The sequence below is a fragment of the Anolis sagrei genome, chromosome X (genome assembly GCF_037176765.1).
Source record: "Anolis sagrei isolate rAnoSag1 chromosome X, rAnoSag1.mat, whole genome shotgun sequence".
Lineage (NCBI taxonomy): Eukaryota > Metazoa > Chordata > Lepidosauria > Squamata > Dactyloidae > Anolis > Anolis sagrei.
Window position 1 is genome coordinate 83,967,485 of NC_090034.1, and position 14,556 is coordinate 83,982,040.

At 45.4% G+C, this 14,556-nt stretch overlaps 1 protein-coding gene across 1 annotated transcript in view; it reads right to left on the reverse strand.

Annotated features, from left to right (window-relative positions):
- The window catches only part of FNDC5 (fibronectin type III domain containing 5), a 48,436-nt gene extending 42,005 nt beyond the window's left edge, over positions 1-6,431 (reverse strand). Inside the window, exon 1 of the mRNA XM_067460607.1 lies at positions 5,778-6,431. Within this exon, the coding sequence (XP_067316708.1) occupies positions 5,778-5,874 (97 nt within the window). The 5' untranslated portion in view covers positions 5,875-6,431. The remainder of the gene's footprint in view (positions 1-5,777) is intronic.
- Between the last annotated feature and the right edge of the window lie 8,125 nt (positions 6,432-14,556).

The window sequence follows — 14,556 nt, forward strand, 5'->3', positions numbered from 1 at the left end:
CTTGTAGGTTTTTTCGGGCTATAGGGCTATGTTCTAGACTCTAGAGGCATTTCTCCCGACGTTTCGCCTGCATCTATGGCAAGCATCCTCAGAGGTAGTGAAACGTCGGGAGAAATGCCTCTAGAACATAGCCCTATAGCCCGAAAAAACCTACAAGAACCTAGTGAACAAAAATTATTGTGTGTATGAAAGGATATGTAGAAATTTGATAATATATTTCAATTTTAAAAGGCTAAAAAATGAACAAATTAGCAAATATTGATTGATAACTATGAGCGTCGTGTCTATAGCTGCGTTTGGCTCCAAGGAGAAGAGCGGCCTTAGCATTACCATCATAAGGAGAGATGGTGCACCAGGGGATAACAGTTATTGCTTGCAGTTCAGCCCCATTTTTCTCTCTTTCTCCCCAAATGAAAGGTACACACACACACAGAAACAAACAAAGAAACAAAGAAAATAAAGAGAAAACTTGGGGGATATTTGCACTGGGCTTGCTCCTGGCAAGATTTCCAAAGAGGAGGATTCCTATCGCCTTCATGTGAGGCTGAGAGAGTGTGACTCGCCCAAAGCCACTCAGTGGGTTTCCACGTTCAAGCGGACACTCAAACCCTGATCTCTATAGTCCAACATTCCAACCACTGCACCCACCATACTGTCTCGCAAGCCTGGGGGTGCTCTGAATGCAATTTTCCTGCATCTTGGCAGGGGGTTGGACTGGATGACCCATGAGGTCTCTTCCAACTCAATGATTCCATGACTGTATGGTCTACACTGCTATATAATGAAGTTTTAAACTGGATTATACAGCAGTATATATGGGACCCCAAACTCTGGGAAAACTGGGATTAGAGCCTGAAGCTGATTTACTGCCCCATTACATAGGCGCCAAACAAGGCCTTCATTGTTAAAAACTGAAGCATAGGAACAACAACAACAACAACAACAATAACAATGGTTTTATTTATTTTAAACTAGCTGTGCTTCGTGTGTGTATATATTTGTGTTTTTGTGTATATATGTGTGTTTGCGTGTGGTTATGCGCATGCGTTGTAATTGATATTTTTTTTGCTTTTAAAATCCCTTACGCTGGCTTTCAGTGTTTTTATGAGTGATGGTCACTCGTTGGCCTGATAGGTGTACTGTGTCCAAAGTTGGTGTCAATTTGTCCAGTGGTTTTTGAATTATGTTAATCCCACAAACGAACATTACATTTTTATTTATACAGATAGGCATTTTAAAAATAATTAAACAGTCATTTTAAAAAGTACTGTGTTTATTTCTGTTGGAGCCCTCAGTGGTACAGTGGGTTAAACTGCTGAGCTGCTAAACTTGCTAAGGGAAAGGTCGCAGGCTCGAATCCGGAACAGGGTGAGCTCCCACTGTTAGCTCCAGCTTCTGCCAACCTAGCAGTTCGAAAACTTGCAAATGTGAGTAGATGAATAGGTACCGCTCTGGCAGGAAGGTAACAGTGCTCCATGCAGTCATGCCGGCCACATGACCTTGGAGGTGTCTACGGACAACGCCGGCTTTTCGGCTTAGAAATGGAGATGAGCACCAACACCCAAAGCCGGATACGATTGGACGTAATGTCAGGGAAAACCTTTATCTTACCTTATTGCTTTGCATTTTAATGTACACATTGTATGGATTTTAGGGTTAGCCACTGTGAATCTCCTTTGGGAGAGAAGCAGGATATAAATGCAAATAATAATAATAATAATAATAATAATAATAACTACAACAATAATAAAACAATAATGGTTGTGTTTATTTTAAATATGTATTTTAATAAATACTGTGTTTAATTCTATTTTTAATGTTTGTATACTTTGGATTTTAATGTACACACCGTATAGTATTTGTATCGTCGAAGGCTTTCATGGCCGAAATCCATGGGTTGTTGTAGGTTTTTCCGGGCTATATGGCCATGTTCTGGAGGCAATTTTTCTCCTGACGTTTCGCCTGCATCTATGGCAAGCATCCTCAGAGGTAGTGAGGTCCGTATAGTTTTTACTGTTAGTCACTTTGAATCTTCTTTGGAAGAGAAGAAGCGGGATATAAATGCTAATAATAATATAATAATAATTCCTTGGTTGCTATTGTCGGAAATGATCCTGGTATTTTAGGTCCTTTGAAGAACTCGCCTATACTACTTTGATCTTGGGATTTGTAGCACAAACCAGTACTATGACATCCTACCTGCCCAAGGCCTTTGCCATAGAATCATAGAATCATAGAGTTGGAAGAGACCTCATGGGCCATCCAGTCCAACTCCCTGCCAGGAAACAGGAAAAGAGATGTCTGTTAGAGATGTCTATCTCTTGTGCAGTCTATCTCTTGTGCATCCCTTCCTGGCTCTGATGCTGGTTGCAATTCGGTGCGTTCACTAAAGAGGCATAGTAAAGGTAAAGATTACCCCTTGACATTAAACCTAATTGTGTCCAACTCGAGGGGGGGGGTGCTGCTTTTCTCCATTTCTAAGCTGAAGAGCCGGCGTTGTCCATCGACACCTCCAAGGTTATGTGGCCAGCATGACTGCATGGAGCGTCGTTACCTTCCTGCCTAAGTGGTACCTGTTGATCTGCTCACATTTGAATGTTTTCGAACTGCTAGGTTGGCAGAAGCTGAGTCTAACAGCGGGAGCTCACCTCGCTCCTCAGACTCAAACCACCAGTCTTTTGGTCAGCAAGTTCAGCAGCTCAGTGGTTTAACCCACTGTGGTACCAGAGGCTCCAATAGGCATAAATACCCTGAAAATAGGCATAAATACCCTGAAAATAGGCATAAATACTCTGAAAAAGCAAGTTGTGGTCTCTAGGACGGAAATCGTATTGCAATCAGTAAGTTCATTTTATATCCAGGGTAGTTCCCATGCTAAGCATGTCTGTACATATCCGTTTTGGATTTTAGTCTGAATTTTGAGGGATAAATATTTGGGCATTGCTTGATTCCAGAAGCCTGATGGGCAATGGCATGGCAATATCATTTTTGATTTGGGCTTAGGCTTCAAAGGTGCTCTCTATCCCTCTGCAAATATCCTTTTCCAAGTTCTGGCTGAAATCGGATTCTCGGCTCCACTGGCATCGGAATGGCTATCTTTCATCACAAATCATGTGAATTTAGTCTGAATTAAGACTAGCTTTCAATGGCATCCCCTACCCTCTTTCTCTCCCTCCCGCCCCCCACAAATTCCAGAAATTGGGCCCATGACTGGCCTCTTTCCAAGAAACCCGCAAAGAACTGAGTTTCCAAGAGCAAAGAGGCCGATGCCTGCCTTCCAATGGCATCCTATGATGATCACAACATCATGAATTATTATTTAGGCAATGGCTCCTCTTTTCCTTCAATCCCAGTTGGATAAAAGGGATATAATCAAGTCTCATAGCCCACAGAGGCAGACACTACAACCGACAGTGAAGTTGCTCTGGGTTTTAGTCCGAACTTGGGGTGAGAGGCCTAAGGCAACCGTCCTCAGAGGAAACCTCACCATGAAATCCCCTGAATTGCTTCACGGTGGGGTTTCCAAAAACCAGAAATGACTTGGAGGCAGAAGACAACAACAACAACAATAAGGGATGAGCATCTTGGATAGCTTTGGGTATCGAACAACACAGGAAAGCAGGCCAACAACAACAATAACAATAATAACAACTTCCATAATGTAATCGATCCCCTTCCACCGACATACACATATAGGGATTTCCCCTACGTTCTCCCAAATCCTGGATGCCTCGAACAGCCATTTGCAACAACCCAGGCCCCCCCATTTCCCCATCTCTCTTCCCAAAAGGCCTATTAGTGCCCCACTTGTTGAGATGATGTCCCTTCTCTGAATCCTGTCGCACTATTTCCGCAGGTGAACCTGACCCTTTTATTTTCCCACATCTTCTCTCTGCAAATCCCCCCCCCCCCAACCCTTGGTTCAGGTAGGTCGGGGAATAGAGCTGGGGGGGGGGGAGTTGCCCCCAGGATTTACATGTGGGGCTCCTTTCACATGTGGGACTCCCAAGAGAGCTGGGAAGTTGGGAAGAAGGTATTTGAGTTGGGAGAACCCAGTGTCTTAGAGGGAAATGGGAAGGCTCCCATCTCCCTCTAAGACACTGGGTTCTCCCAGACCCTCAAGTATTTCTCTAAACTTATGGGGCACCCAACAGGTCTGAGGAATGGAGGTCAGAGGGACCCCTAGCAATGGAAGAGAAGACCATGGGCATCATCCTCCCTTCCGGGACCCAGGCATCACCTGACCAAGTGACACGTGTCAGATACTTGGGTGAATCTCCCAGTCAGGAGAGTGATGCTCAAGCCCTTCTCTTCCAGTGCTAAGGGTCCCTCAGGTGCCTGCTTTCATGGGTCTGCCAGGGAGAGGGTGGGCATCTCCCCTTTTGGACCCCAAGTGAGCCCTTTCCAGGTGATCCAAGGTGATCCCTTCCCAGATGACTCCTTCCCAGGTGAGTTCTTCTCAAGTGAACCCTTCTCAAGTGAGATTTCCCCAAGTGATCCCACCCCAAGTGATCGTTTCCCAGGTGAGTTCTTCTCAAGTGAACCCTTCCCAGGTGTGCCCTTTCCAGGTGATCCCTTCCCAAGTGAATGCTTCTCAAGTGATCCCTTCCCAGGTGAGTTCTCCCCAAGTGATCCCTTCCCAAGTGATCCCTTCCCAGGTGATCCCTTCCCAATTAAATACTTCCCAGGTGATCCCTTCTGAAGTGAACCCTTCCCAGGTGATCCCTTCCCAAGCAAACATTTCCCAGGTGATCCCTTCCCAAGTGAACCCTTCCCAGGTGATCCCTTCCCAAGTAAACATTTCCCAGGTGATCCCTTCTGAAGCGAACCCTTCCCAGGTGATCCCTTCCCAAGTAAACACTTCCCAGGTGATCCCTTCCCAAGTGAACATTTCCCAGGTGATCCCTTCTGAAGTGAACCCTTCCCAGGAGATCCCTTCCCAAGCGAACATTTCCCAGGTTATCCCTTCTCAAGTTAATCCTTCCCAGGATATCCCTTCTCAAGTTAATCCTTCCCAGGTGATCCTTTCTCAGGTGAACCCTTCCCAGGTGATCCCTTCCCAAGTAAACACTTCCCAGGTGATCCCTTCCCAAGCAAACATTTCCCAGGTGATCCCTTCCCAAGTGAACCCTTCCCAGGTGATCCCTTCCCAAGTAAACATTTCCCAGGTGATCCCTTCTGAAGCGAACCCTTCCCAGGTGATCCCTTCCCAAGTAAACACTTCCCAGGCGATCCCTTCCCAAGTGAACATTTCCCAGGTGATCCCTTCTGAAGTGAACCCTTCCCAGGAGATCCCTTCCCAAGCGAACATTTCCCAGGATATCCCTTCTCAAGTTAATCCTTCCCAGGTGATCCTTTCTCAAGTGAACCCTTCCCAGGTGATCCCTTCCCAAGTAAACACTTCCCAGGTGATCCCTTCCCAAGTGAACATTTCCCAGGAGATCCCTTCCCAAATAAACATTTCCCAGGTGATCCCTTCCCAAGCAAACATTTCCCAGGTGATCCCTTCTGAAGTGAACACTTCCCAGGTGATCCCTTCCCAAGTAAACACTTCCCAGGAGATCCCTTCTCAAGTTAATCCTTCCCAGGTGATCCCTTCCCAAGTTAACCCTTCCCAGGTCATTCCTTCCCAGGTAATCCTTTCCTTGCCAGGTGAGTCCTTCCCAGGTGAACTCGTCCAAGGTGAGTCCTTCCCAGGCGACTTCTCCGCAGGTGCTTCCCTTCCCAGGTGAGTGCTTCCCAGCCAGGCGGCCCTTCCTCGCGGGGGCCCTGCTTACCTGGGTCTGCGAGGGAGAGGGTGGCCCCGTTGAAGTAGAGCAGGAGGGCGGCGTGGAGGCAGAGGAGCCGGGGGTCCATCCTCAGGTGGGGGTCCATCCTCCTGCAGCCACATGGGCGAAGGGCGCCCCGAGGAGGGAGGGAGGGAGGGGGCAGGAGGAGGAGGAGGAGGGCCGGGAGGAGGGGGCCCCGGATCAGAGGGCCCCGGCCGCCCCCCAGGAGGCCCCCGCGTCGCCCTCGCCCTCCCCGGCCTCCCCCATTTCAGCACCACGGAGAGGGGGCCCGAGGAAGGAGAGCAGCAGCAGCAGCAGGAGGAGGAGGAGAGGGAAGGAAGGAAGGAAGGAAGGAAGGGGAAGAAGGAAGGCCCCGAGGCCGCCTCTCTCTCTCCCTCTCTCTCTCTCTCGCCCCGGGCCCTTCTCCTCTTCCTTCGGCGGCGTCTCCTCGCGGGCAAAGTTTCGCAAAGGACGGAAGGCTCTCTGGGGGTCTGTCCGGGGGTCTCTTTGGGGCGCCTCCGGTTGGGAGCAAGGGCCCCCGAGGAGGCCAATCGGCGTGCCTCGTCTGCTTCTTCCTCCGCCGCCGCCGCCGCCAGTCAGTCAGTCAGGCAGCTCCATTCATGGCAGGGAGGGAGGGAGAAAGAGGGATGGAAGGAGGAGAGAAGGAGGAGAGAGAGAACAGGGAGGGGGGGGGAGGAGGAGTAAGAGGGAGGGAGGGGGGAAAGGAGGGGAAGGAAGGGAAGGGAAGGGAAGGGAAGGGAGGAGGGAAGGAAGGAAGGGAAGGAAAGGAAGGGAAAGAAGGAAAGGAAGGAAGGCAGTAGGGGAAGGAAGGAGAACGAGGGGAGGGAAGGAGGGGAAAAGGAGGGGAAGGAAGAAAGGAAGGAAAAGGGGGGAAAGGAAAGAAGGGAAGAAGGGAAGGGGGGAGGAGAAGAAAGGAAAAGGAGGGGAAGGAAGGAAAAGGAGGGGAAGGACTGAAGGAAGGAAAAGGAAGGGAAGGAAGGATGGATGGAAAAGGAGGGGAAGGAAGGGAGGCAGGGAAGGAAGGAAGGAAAAGGAGGAAAGGAAGGAAAAGGGAGGAACGGAAGGAAGGAAAAGGAGGGGAATGGAAGGAAAAGGAGGGCAAGGAAAGAAAGTAAGGAAAGGAAGGTAGGGAGGAGGGGAAGAAAGGAAAAGGAGGGGAAGAACTGAAGGAAAGAAAAGGAGGGGAAGGAAGGATGGAAAAGGAGGGGAAGGAAGGGAGGGAAGGAAGGAAGGAAGGAAAAGGGGGAAGGAAGGAAGGAAAAGGAGGGCAAGGAAGAGAAGGAAGGAAGGGAAGGTAGGGAGGAGGGGAAGAAAGGAAAAGGAGCGGAAGGAAGGAACGAAAAGGAGGGGAAGGGAGGAAGGAAGGGAAGGTAGGGAGGAGGGGAAGGGAGGAAAAGGAGCGGAAGGGAGGGAGGGAAGGAAGGAAGGAAAAGGAGAGCAAGGAAGAAAGGAAGGAAAAGGAGGGCAAGGAAGAGAAGGAAGGAAGTGAAGGAAGGGTGGAGGGGAAGGAAGGAAAAGGAGGGGAAGGAAGGAGGGAAAAGGAAGGGAAGGAAGGAAGGGGGAAAGGAAGGAAGGAATAGGGGGAAAGGAAGGAAGGAAAAGGAGGGGAAGGAAGGAAGGGAAGGGAAGCAAGGAAGGGAAGGAAGGAAGGAAGGAAGGAAAAGGAGGAAAGGAAGGAAGGGAAGGAAGGAAGGAAAAGGAGGGAAAGAAGGAAGGGAAGGAAGGAAAAGGAGGGAAGGAAGGAAGGAAGGGAAAGGAGGGAAGGAAAGGGGGAAAGGAAGGAAGGAAAAGGAGGGGAAGGAAGGAAGGGAAAAGAGGCAAAGGAAGGAAGGGAAAGAAGGAAGGGAAGGAAAGAAAAAGAGGGGAAGAAAGGGAAGGACTGAAGGAAAGGAAGGAAAGGAAGGAAGGAAAAGGAGGGAAGGAAGGGAAGGACTGAAGGAAAGGAAGGAAGGAAGGAAGGAAGGAAGGAAGGAAGGAGAGAGCAGGGCTGAAAAGGAGCAGGAAGGAGGGGGAGAAAGAAGGGCAGAAAAGAAAGAAAAAGGAAAGAGAAAAGCGCGAGGAGAGGGGGCAGAAAGGAGAGCAGAAGAAAGGAGTGATGAAGGGAGAGAAAAAATAAAAGAGGAAGAAGGAGAGAGAGAAGAAAGAAAGGAAAGAAGGGGAGAAGGAGGGAAAGAAAAAGGGACAAAAGGGGGGGGAGAATGAGGAAAGGCTGGAAAAAAGGGAGAAGGGAGGAAGGAGGGGGAGATAAAGAGGGAGACAGGGGAGGAAGAGGGTTTAAGGAGGGCAGAAGGAAGAATGTTGAAGGGGAGAAGGAGGGATGAAAAGGGGGAGAAGGAGGTAGTGGGGGCGGGAGAGAGGGAAAGGAGCAGGAGGAAAGGAATAGGGGAAAGGAGAGAGAGAGGCAGAAAGAAGGCTGAAAAGAGGAGATGAGGGATGGAAAGAGGGGTAGGAAAAGAAAGGGGGGAGAGAGCACACTTGGGCTCCCCAGGCCTGAGGCTGTTAGGAATTGTGGGAGTTGGAGTTCAAAACACCTGGAGGGCCCAAGTTTGCCCATGCCTGGTGTTAATGCACCTCATGATGTTTGCTTTTCGAACCTACTTTTCCTTTTCTTGAAAGTATTTGCAGGCCACCCTTCATTGTGGGATTTCGAGAGATAAAACAATAAGCAGTTCCAAACCGATTCCAGGCTCAACTGATAAAACTAGGTTAAACAGGATAAAGACATCATCCTAGACATCGGGTTTAAACAGATTAGAAGGCTGCAGCAATTAAAATCCAAGCAAATCCAGATGCACATTTGACTTAAAGCGAAGCCCAAAAGGCTTTAATAGAAAGGCACTAACTCTATTCTTAGTAAGGGATTTGAGGGCAGCTGCTGTTGCCTTGCCTCTTGTAGGAAGGCCCAGGCCAAATGTAGGATTCACTGGTTCCTGTCCCCCCACATTGTTTCTGCTGGTTTTAAAAGTCAGAAAATGGAAAGAAAAAGAGGGAATACAGCTGTACCTATACTACAGAATTATAGCAGTTTGAAACCACTTTAACTCCCACAGCCCAATTGTATGGAATCCTGGGAGTTGTCGTTTGATGAGACAACAACACTCTATGGCAGAGAAGACTCAATACCTTGTCAAACTACTGCTCCCAGGATTCCATACCATTGAGCCATAGCAGTAGTGTAGCTTTTTGAGATATTTCCCCTTTTCGGTCAGAGAGCTCTGGGGCCTCACCAAACTACAACTCCCAAGAATTCCAAACAAGAAACAATCAGGACCAGCTAATCACCTCTCAACAAAGGATTCCCCCCACATTAAGAAGCCAGACCTTGAAACTGGCAGGCCGTTAAATGTCAATCAAGGTGGCCAATTGAAACATTCACACCTACCTCAAACACACAAGATTTCTTTCTCCCACCCTGAACATTCCACAGCTATATAAACCCCATTTTCATAGTTTCCAGCAGACCTCACAACCTCTGAGGATGCCTGCCATAGATGCAGGTGAAACATCAGGAGAGAATGCTTCTGGAACATGGCCATACATCCTGCAAAACTCACAACAACAAACTGTGCTGTATTCTTGGAGTTAAGTGTGGTCATAATGTATATGTGTGTATACACATTTACCCATATATATATACATACAGTATGCATATATGTGTATGTGCATACATGCTTGTATATATGTGTGTGTATGTGTTTGTGTGTGTGTGTGTATATATATATATATATATATATATATATATATATATATATATATGCAAATGTGAGTAGATCAATATATACTGCGTGTGCGCGCGCGCGTACGTGTGTGTGTATATAGGTAAATGTTTTCCCTTGGCATTAAATCTAGTCATGTGCATCTGGGGTGTGTGTGTGTGTGTGTGTGTGTGCTCATCTCCATTTCTAAGCCAAAGAGTCGACGTCTGTAGACGCCTCCAAAGGACATGGAGCGCCATTACCTTCCCACCAAAGTGGTACCTATTGATCTACTCACATTTGCATGTTTTCGAACTGCTAAGTTGGAAGAAACTAGAGATAACAGTGGGAGCTCACCCTGCTCCCCAGATTTGAACTGTGGATCTTACAGTCAGCAGGTTCAGCAACTAAGTGGTTTAACTCGCTGCGCCACTTTGGGCTCCATATATATATATGGAGCCCATACACTAGATTAGGTACTCAGCATTGCCTGGGTTTGCATTTTGCAATGGCATCTGCATTTTGCAATGATCTCACGAGACTGTAACACATAAAGCAGTAGTTCCTCTGTCCCTCAGATTGTTACCACACCTGTCTGATTTAGGCTTCCATGGCAACCGTCTCGTGGCCTCTTTGAGTCACAGGTGGCTCTTTCCCATGACCCTCTATTGACCTCTTTGGGTCACAGCTGGCTCTTTCCTGCAACATAATGTTCCATTGCAAGTTTACTGCAATATACTCCACAGCAACAACATGGCACACATCAGTGAACACTTTCTCTAGCAAACCAAGCTTCTTTTTGCAAAATCTCAGAAATCAGAATGGCAAAAGGAGCAAAAGAAGGTCAATTACAGCTTGAGAAGTCTTTGGTCCAGAAGAAGAACACTGTCGAAACACTCCGATCTCATGAGATGCTCCTCTTTTCCGCAGGCTGTGAAAATGCTGTGTTTTTGCATATATCCTTAGTGGATGGCCGCAAACATTTGGTGCCATTTCAGGAGGGATTAATGCAGCTGGACGGTGGGATCTAAAATGCTGAGTTCTCCAAGTATTAGACAGGCCATTGGAATTAATGTGCATTTAGGTTAATTAAACTGGCCATGGTCTGATTTATGGTCACAGGCCAATGGGAATAGAAAGCGCTTTCCTCTCCTGTTCTTGAGTCGTCAAGCAAAGTGACACCGAATGGGCAAGGAAGGCTTCTTGGCATCCCTTGTTGGCTCCACCGGCGAGAAGTGAGAGCAAAGCTTTTAAACTCCACTAATCCTCAACTCAGATTGGAGATTAAATGGGGCTTGCAAACACTAGCTCTCTGCAAAGACTTTCTGCATGTCCGAATCGGACTGTGGGCAATGGAGCGGTCAGCCTGTCAAGGAGCCAAAGGGCCCGGCGGCCTGGAGGTCAGTGTCAAAGCCAAGCGGAGCCACCCAAAGTCGGTCTTGGAGGCTGGACAAACTGCAGGAAAATCAGAGGTCAAGCCAAGGTCAGGGCAACCAATGGAAAGTGGAGGCTTTCCTTATTATTATTATTATTATTATTATTATTATTATTATATTTGTGTCTGGACACTAGTGCCCAGGCCAAATGAATTTGGCTAAAGCCAAACTTGGAGACTGGAAAAACTGCAGGAAAAATGAGAGCTAAGGTAAGGGTAACCCATGGAGAGTTGATGCCATTCTATTAATAATAATAATAATAATAATAATAATAATAATAATTGTGTCTGAACTTCAGTATCCAAGCCAAGTGAATTTGGCCAAAGCTGAACTTGGAGACTGGAAAAATTATAAATCGAGCAAAGGTCAAGACAACCGATGAAGAGTGGATATTATTATTATTATTATTATTATTATTATTATTATTTGTGTCTGGATTCCAGTGTCCAGTCCAAGTTAATTTGGCCAAAGCCGAACTTTGGAGACTGGATAAACTGCAGGAAAATGAGAGCTAAGGTTAGGGCAACCAATGAAATGCTGATGCAATTCTATTATTATTAATAATAATAATAATAATATTATTATTAATTATTATTATTATTATTAATAATAATAATAATAATAATTGTGTCTGAACTTCAGTATCCGAGCCAAGTGAACTTGGCCAAAGCTGAACTTGGAGACTGGAAAAATTATAAATCAAGCAAAGGTCAAGGCAACAGATTAAGAGTGGATAACATTATTATTATTATTATTATTATTATTATTATTATTATTATTATTATTTGTGTCTGGACACTAGTGCCCAGACCAAGTGAATTTGGCTAAAGCCAAACTTGGAGACTGGATAAACTGCAGGAAAATGAGAGCTAAGGTTAGGGCAACCCATGGAGAGTTGATGCCATTCTATTAATAATAATAATAATAATAATAATAATAATAATAATAATAATTGTGTCTAAACTTCAGTATCCAAGCCAAGTGAACTTGGCCAAAGTTGAACTTGGAGACTAGACAAATTATAAATTGAGCAAAGGTCAAGGCAACCGATGAAGAGCGGATAACATTATTATTATTATTATTATTATTATTATTATTATTATTATTATTATTATATTTGTGTCTGGATTCCAGTGTCCAGTCCAAGTTAATTTGGCCAAAGCCGAACTTTGGAGACTGGATAAACTGCAGGAAAATGAGAGTTAAGTTTAGGGCAACCGATGAAGTGCTGATGCGATTCTATTATTATTAATAATCGAATGATTATTATTGTGCCTGAACTTCAGTATCCAAGCCAAGTGAACTTGGCCAAAGCTGAACTTGGAGACTGGACAAATTATAAATCGAGCCAAGGTCAAGGCAACCAAAGGAGAGTGGATGACATTCTATTTATTATTATTATTATCTTAATAATAATAATAATAATAATAATAATAATAATAATAGCCTGGACTTCAGTTTCCAAGCCAATTAAATTTAGCCAAAGCTGGAGACTGGACAAATTATAGATTGAGCCAAAGTTAGGGCAACCGATGGAGAGTGGATAACATTCTGTTGTTGTTGTTGTTGTTGTTGTTGTTGTTGTTGTCCTAACCAACTAAATTTGGCCAAAGCTGGAGGCTGGACAAATTAAAGATCAAGCCAAGGTTATGGCACTCAGTGGGGAGTGAATGTTGTTCAATGGTGGTAATAATAATAATAATAATAATAATAATAATAATAAATGATGGTAGTTCAAGGCAGGTGAGGAACATAAAATACATATATTAACCATAACTGATCCGTATTCAGGATGTCTACATCACTTTACAGACAGTTGCAGACCCATAACTAAATTATTAGTCGATAAGTACAATACTGAATGCCAGATTATGGTTATGATAATAATGATAACACAAATACTAACAATAATAGCAAGACAACCTATGGATCGTGCCCACCTGCTGTCTCCCCATTGATCCACTGTTTCCCTTTTAGTAACAATAGCAGGTTTTGGCCTCATTTTGAGTGGGATAGTAAACCTTCCTGGGCTTTAGTCTGAACTTTCAGGAGGGTCCGGAAGCTGCTGAGCTTTACATTACAGAGGCCATTTTATGTCCTTGAGTCCATGGGATCTCATTGTGTAATCCATTTTATTTTATTCAAATATTTATAACCCCACCTGAAGTCACGTGATCTCAAGGTGGAGTGAAATCCATTTAAGCAGTTTAGAACTATTTAAAATTTTAAACGATCAAAATAATTTAAGCAAGCTAAAAGCATAGTAAACAATTTAACAGGCCTTAGAAAAAGGCACAACATTTTAAAACCAGATACATGGGCATTTAGGACTCTTTAGAAACCCATTAGGCCCCAAAAATTTTCATTAAAAGCCATACTTTTACTTTGTTGTTGCTGTGCTCCTTCAAGTAGATTCTGACCTATAGCAACCCTATCACAGGGTCTCCTTGCGAAAGTTGCCTTTGCTTTCCTCTGAGGTTGAGAGAGTGTGACTTGCTCAAGGTCCCCACGTTCTAGAATTAATGCAGTTTGATACCACTTTGGACTGCTATGGTTCAATGCTATGGAATCATGGTAGTTGTAGCTTGGTGAGTTAACAGCATGCTTTCATAGAAGCGTGGAGTTGGAAGGGAACCCCAAAGGCCACCCAGTCCACCCCCAACCAGGGGTGGCTCAACCCATTACGCAAAGTAAGCATTTGCAGTATAGTTGATTTTGCCCAGGGGTGCTCTTGATATATGCAAGTTGTAGTTACTGGGATGTATAGTTCACCTAAAATCAAAGAGCATTCTGAACTCCACAAATTGTGGAATTGAACCAAATATGGCACACAGAACTCCCATGACGAACAGAATATATATATCAGTGATTGGTTGGGGGAATACTGTTTGCTTACTGTTGAAAATTACCTAGGGCTGCCTCTGCCCCCAATCAACACCTTCCCGATAGATGGCCATCCAGCCTCTAATAAAAGGCCTCAAGAGAAGGAGACCTCACTGGGCCCAAAGACAGCAGCATAATCCACTCCCTAGAAGTTCTTACTATCAGGAAGTTCTTCCTAATGTTTAGGTGGAATCTCTTTCGCTATTGTTTGGCAGGCTCAAGACTCTATCTATCTATCTATCTATCTATCTATCTATCTATTTACAGTATTTATATTCCACCCTTCTCACCCCGCAGGGGACTCAGGGTGGATTACAATGTACATATACATGGCAAACATTCAATGCCATAGACACACAACATATATAGACAGACAGTCAGAGGCTATTTAACATTCCAGCTTTTTCATGAGGATATTCTGGCCATCGGGGAAAGCTGTTACTTCACCGTCCATTTCTGACCCTGATGAAGTATTTCCTCATTCTTTGCATGCTTGCTGGAGATTTTTATGGCATCGTAAATTAGCCTTCCCGCATAAGTGGTACTTAAATTTCCTACTTGACAGATGCAACTGTCTTTCGGGATGCAAAGGTCGACAGCAAGCTACACAAATTGGTCAGAAGCTCACTCCGACCCAGGCTGGCTTCAAACTCATGACCTTTTGGTCAGTAGTGATCTTAGTGCAGCTGACTCCCAGCCAGCTGCGCCACAAAACTACAATTCCCAGACAATCAGTGTCAAACGTCATTGATT